Source organism: Mytilus galloprovincialis, chromosome 3 (genome assembly GCF_965363235.1).
Source record: "Mytilus galloprovincialis chromosome 3, xbMytGall1.hap1.1, whole genome shotgun sequence".
In the NCBI taxonomy this organism is placed as follows: domain Eukaryota; kingdom Metazoa; phylum Mollusca; class Bivalvia; order Mytilida; family Mytilidae; genus Mytilus; species Mytilus galloprovincialis.
This window is the reverse complement of record NC_134840.1, coordinates 8918576-8924575: the sequence shown is the minus strand read 5'-3', so window position 1 is coordinate 8924575 and position 6000 is coordinate 8918576. Positions and strand designations below refer to the sequence as shown.

Here is a 6000-nt window from a genome sequence, read left to right as displayed (position 1 = left end):
ATAGTATTATCCTGGTTTGATCAATAAAGATGTAGTCCTTTTGTATTTATAAATTATTTATTCATTATTGTTGTTTCTTTGTAAATTATAAAAGATGAATGAATGATTGGATTTGATGCATGTATATGTACTTAGTACATAAAAATTCTAAATATATTTATCTATGATAATATAAAACTATATTTCAATGTTTTTCAAGTATGGTATAACAAAGGTACAATGATTCAACAAGTTTGATAAAAAAACATCTTTATTTTAAAACAAAAATCCAGTAAAATACAATATTTTGTGGAAATATACCCGTACAATAAAAAACAGAACTCGAACCTAACAAAATTAAGATACACTTATTTGGACGGAAATAATATATCTTGTATGGAAATGCCTTTATCATTTGAGATATTGTAATTGTCCAAATTTTATATGCAAATAAGTCTTTTTAAGAATAGACTTACAAATAACATTGTCAACCAAAATTCAAATATTAATGTTATGTACATGAAAATACTTTTGTGCACAGGAACATTTAGTCTTTTTGATTATTAGAACAATTCTTGAAAAATCAACTTTTTCCGAACATCAGTGCGACCTGAAAGTAAAAAAAAAATAATTTCTAAAAATAACTATTATTATCGGGGGGAGGGGGGATTTTGGAAGGAACAATAGATATCAGAATTACGAAGAAGAAAGAAAACACAAGCTTTATGTTAACAATGACAAAATGTTGGGTCTGAATTGATGACAGATATGTTGGCACCAGAAAAGTGGTCTGCTCTTTGAATTGTCTCCTTTTACCTATCATGTTATTTTCATTTAGTTATAATTAACAAGTTTTTTCAGTGTCGACAATAAATTTCAACCGACTAAACAATCTTTAAAGGGGCACTAGCTGTCAAATTCATAATCACCGATTTGACGCAAATTCTCATATTTGATTTATAACCATGTAAAACATTTTATTAAATGATTAAAAGTCTAAAATAAATGATTTAAAGGGCATGGGCTCGATAATATGTAGCTTCGATTCGTGTGTGTTTTAGTCTTGATGCCATCTAAATAACAGTCGAATTAACCTCCGAAAGTCTTTGATGGTGATATAAACAAAAATGAACAAAAATATAGATAGAAATACAAATCGAACACGAGGAATTTGATTTCTTTCGACTGTTTAATTTCATATTATAGATTAAAGTCATATGCAACTTCAAATTGAAAAAAAAAAGTTATGCATATGATTTTATAACTAAATAGCTGGTTTTTATAATTAAATTATGTAAATATATTTTTTCTCAAGAAAATTCTCTAATTTGTTCATATTTAGAAAAAAGTTTACTGTTTTTTACTTGCTTTCTTTCAGTAAACAATTCGTCAACATGTTTTCCGTATGTAGTGAACTCAGCGTATTTTTTTTAACCTTACTCGTAAAAATCCAGTGATTGCAATACGCATGGATATGTCGTTGAAATAAATTATTATAATAGTATTGTACATTAAACACGTTAAATATATATTCTTCTTTGTTGATTGTTTACAAAGGTGACAATCGATAACTATGGCTTCAGAACACGACAATTAATTAGCTGCCATATTTTCACATCATAACAGACCGAGAGAATTATATTTACGATTATACTACATGGATGCGTACAAACATGATCAAAATCGTGCATAGAAGACTAAGTTAATAATATATACATGCACTGGTTCAAAAAATTGGATAAACATTAGTTTTCACCAATCACTCATATGACTTTAAGACTATATGTTAATCATTGATTTTACATGTATAAAAATGATTTTTTGTGGATCGACTCAGTCAATCAAATGATTTACCTTTGTTTCACTTTAAACACAATTCTGACATTCTTTTTCTTCAAATAACCGAACACACACACTGCATGTGTAATCCATCTCTACGTAAAGGGTTAAATTGAAGTTCACATGAAAACGGATTCAATGAGATCCATTTATTCACTTGCAAGTGAATAATTCATGATCAATGTTTCTTAGCTTAATTCGACCAAATTGAACCATACTGGTTGCTAAAAGTGAATTATTATTTTCCTTTTTGACTTTCATTAATTATTGAACAAAATTCTACTTTAGATATTTTATATACCTCTCAGCTAGTTCCCCTTTAATTGTTATAATTTCAAAGGATTGAAATATAAATGCACAAGTCAGTCAAAATGAGAAACTAACAGTTATATCAAATATAATTCAAAATGGTTTATCATTGACTAAACGTAAAATTCTGGTAACTAAGTATTTTATCAAATAATTTGAAAGAAGAAGAAAAAATTAACAGGTTTAGAAAGTGTATATTTGTCAGTTCCAGATTACATGATAAGCAGTACTTTCCCTTGATGTACCCACATTTTAAGCCTAGTATCTTTTACTTACTTTTTGTCATGTTATAATGATAATGTTTGGGACAATTAGAGAAAAAGGTCTTTATTTAGTATTGGAATAAAAACACAAATATTTTGTAAAATATCAGAGGTTTTGGTTTACAAAAGTAAATAAACTTACATTATTCTAATAGATTATAACCTAACTTATATAATCGATAAAAAACCTACCGGAATAAGGATAATGATGATCTCCAAATCATAGTTCCCTGAAATAAATAACTTTAAACTGTAATAAGTATCATGTTAAGCTCTTCTTTTCTCACTTTAACTGACAATGACATGTATAAGGCCTCTAAAATCACCAAAATACAGGTTCTATTGAAGGTACAAGTTATAAGATGTTTGAGAGGATCATTAGGAATTAAAAGTAGCCTGTGTTGAATTCAGTACATCTTGGTGCATGACATATACAGAATTTCGTCTTAGTTATAGATTTGGTAAGTATTGGTGTTCAAGCATGGCACTTATATTACGGTGCTAGCTTTATTGGTATAAACTATAACCGGCAGCTTTTCTCCGAGTAATTTCTATTGATTTGTTTTTTTGCACATACCCTTTTTCAGATAAACAAAGGAAGATAATGTTCCTTTTTTGAATAGTAAAAAATGGGTGAAAAAAACAAAGATTCTGATATCCTCGAAAGTGGTCACAATCGATATTACACCACCTTAATATAAAACCAGGTTCAATCAACCACTTTCTACATTTGAGAATGCCTGTACCAAGTCAGGAATATGACAGTTGTTGTCCATTCATTTGATGTTTTTTTTATCTTTTTATTTTGCCATTTGATTACGGACTTTCCGTTTTGAATTTTCCTCGGAGTTCAGTATCTTTGTTATTTTTCTTTTTTCCAACAGTACCAAACATTCGCGAGTTATAACTATATTTTAAAGGACATTACACAATTTTTCGAATCAAAGTACAGTATTGATGTATGGTTAGTCCAACGATATCCTCCTATTGTTTTATGGTTGATGATAACATAGCGTTTTCAACAAAATAGATTTTAACTTCATGTTATTTCTATGGAAATGCCCTTTATGTTATGACATTGTTTCAAATCGTTTTTTTTTTAAAGTTTTTTATTTTAGTAAATAATAAAATGCGATTAGCCGTATTCATATTACCAGGATACCAACAACTAATACATAAGAAACACTTCAACATGAATACATGGACGATTGCTACCTTGGTGAGTATTTTATGAATCGATTTATAACATTTGAACATCAGTGTGCTACATACAGTCTCCTCAATCTATGATGCATATAAATGTGCTGCATATTGCACTATACTCACTGAAATTGGAACCACTTGAAGTTGTAGTACTTGGAACGGCAGAAGGAGATTGTTCAACTACAAAAAATGTAAATAAAGTGTAGTGTGTAAAGATAATTTTAATTGTGGAGACTTATACTTGATGTCTGCTTTCAAGAATTTTTATTATTAGAACATTAAATCGATGTCTATAAACAAATCATTTTGAAGACAATCAGCAATACTTACGTATAACCACACTCGGTTAGTAAAGCAGGTTTTTGTTTAAAATAATTGAATTAAAGTGTTTTTCGGTGTATGAGTTTGTTTTTCCTACATTTCTCTGGTCAAAGAGAAAAAACTCAAAAGAAACATATTGCTTAAATACGTAATAAGCAGATGATTAGAAGTAAGCATTGCAAGAAATAAAATCAAAGATACATACTCTACATGACTTATAGGGAAAAATCCGACATGAGCGTGAATGGAACTACAAACATTTGATGTTAGGTGAATTCTATTGGGGGTAGGGTGCCCTAAGAAAATTTTTTTTTTGGTTTCTTCATACACATATGTAGATACGTTTTGCACGAAGAGTTCGGAAGTTAAAAACATTGAGCATCATGTAAACCGATAAGGACCCAATGAGATAAGGTAAAATATTTTTATGTCGACATTTGTAATTGTTAGCTCAGTCTTAGAACAACTGAAAACTGGCCGTAGTTTCGTGTTCGAAAAAGGGGAAGTATTCGAGGTTATAATAAAGGGATTTTTCAATAAAAGAACCTTCATCTTTACTAGAAGACAAGTGGTTTTTGATAAAATTGTAAAACATGATACAGAAGGAAATTTAATTAGGAACTCACATCTCATCGACATTCTTGACAGAGTCATGTGTTTAAAAGGAAAAGTAAGAAGCGAAGCGTATACTTCATTTTAGTGACACACACCAGTGTTAACCATATTTGCGAAGTTTAATCCCATAAAATACTGAAGATTGTGACACCTAGCCCTACAAAAGAAAAAACAAGAACTGTCAAAATGACAGTAAACCGGATTCTTTAACATTTATTTGTGTTCTGGCATTTATCAATATTACAAGGACCAAAACTCCTAATAGGTAAAATTTATGATTATCAATATCAAACTTGACTTCCATGTTGTCAACAATAACAACATATAAACTAGATAGAAAATGACCCTCTAGCAGGACAAACTGTGTGCCCTTAATGCATAAAGTAAGAAAAAATTACTAAGTCCACCTACCTAGGATTTTGAAAATATCTAATAAAAAATAGTAAACATAGAATGCTTCTAAAGTTAATGAATCCCATTTCTGTTGTATAATCTGCCAATAATACTCAGGTAACACAATTTTTCAATCTTTCAAGAACCGAAATGCACGGACACAACATTTTTTAAACTTTCAAGAACCGTAACTCCTGAACGGTAAAAGTCAAAATCGTCATTATTGAACTTGACCTCCATTTTGTTGTCAGTAACAACATATTAAAATTTTAAAAGGTTTGGTTGAACGCTTCATGAGTAAATGCACGGACAACATTTGGTTGCCGCCCGCCCGCCCGGCCGCCCGCCGTACATCCCCAAATCAATAACCGACATCTTTGACACAAAAATCCGGTTAAAAACCTACCGTCATTAACAAAATAAGCTGTCAAAAGTATAGTTTGCGCATTACATGCGTTTCTGGAGAATAGGAAAAATACCGTTGTACATCTTTTATCACCAGCCCAGTAGTCAACGCTTCGGTGTTGACATGAATATCAATAATGTGGTCATTTTTTTAAATTTCCTTTTTACAAAACTTTAAATTTTTCGAAAAACTAAGGATTTTCTTATCCCAGGCATAGATTACCTTAGCCGTATCTGGCACAACCTTTTGGAATTTTGGATCCTCAATGCTCTTCAACTTTGTAATTGTTTGGCTTTATAAATATTTTGATATGAGCGTCACTGATGAGTCTTATGTAGACGAAACGTGCGTCTGGCGTACTAAACTATAATCCTGGTACGTTTGATATGTTACATAAATCAGAAATTTAATTTGAACAAGCTGAGAAGCTGAGAAGTTACATAAATCAGAAATTTAATTTGAACAAGCTGAGAAGAGATATGTTCTTACCACACAAATTACACGATACCATACATGTTTGCTCCATGTTCACATTATCTGATATACAATTTCCTGCGGCTGCTCCTGCCGTACATGTAGCGTTATCACCAGTATCTGCACACGTTACTGCAAACAAATGGGATTCATAAATATAGGAAACGTGTGAAAACAAAACTAAGAAAATTAGTTTAT

General features: G+C 30.5%; 1 protein-coding gene across 2 annotated transcripts in view; it reads right to left on the bottom strand.

Moving 5' to 3' along the window:
• Nucleotides 1-232: 232 nt before the first annotated feature.
• Nucleotides 233-6000, bottom strand: part of LOC143067125 (A disintegrin and metalloproteinase with thrombospondin motifs 16-like) — a 72995-nt gene continuing 67227 nt past the window's right edge. The window contains exons 25-29 of one of the 2 annotated variants that reach the window (XR_012975852.1): nt 5818-5934; nt 4541-4686; nt 3717-3773; nt 2583-2620; nt 233-589 (exon numbers count right to left, since the gene is read on the bottom strand). Coding sequence is in view for 1 of the 2 variants with exons in the window: in XM_076240179.1 (XP_076096294.1) it covers nt 563-589; nt 2583-2620; nt 3717-3773; nt 5818-5934 (239 nt within the window). In the remaining variant the exon portion in view is untranslated. The remainder of the gene's footprint in view (nt 590-2582; nt 2621-3716; nt 3774-4540; nt 4687-5817; nt 5935-6000) is intronic. The other variant, XM_076240179.1, reaches the window with a different exon arrangement.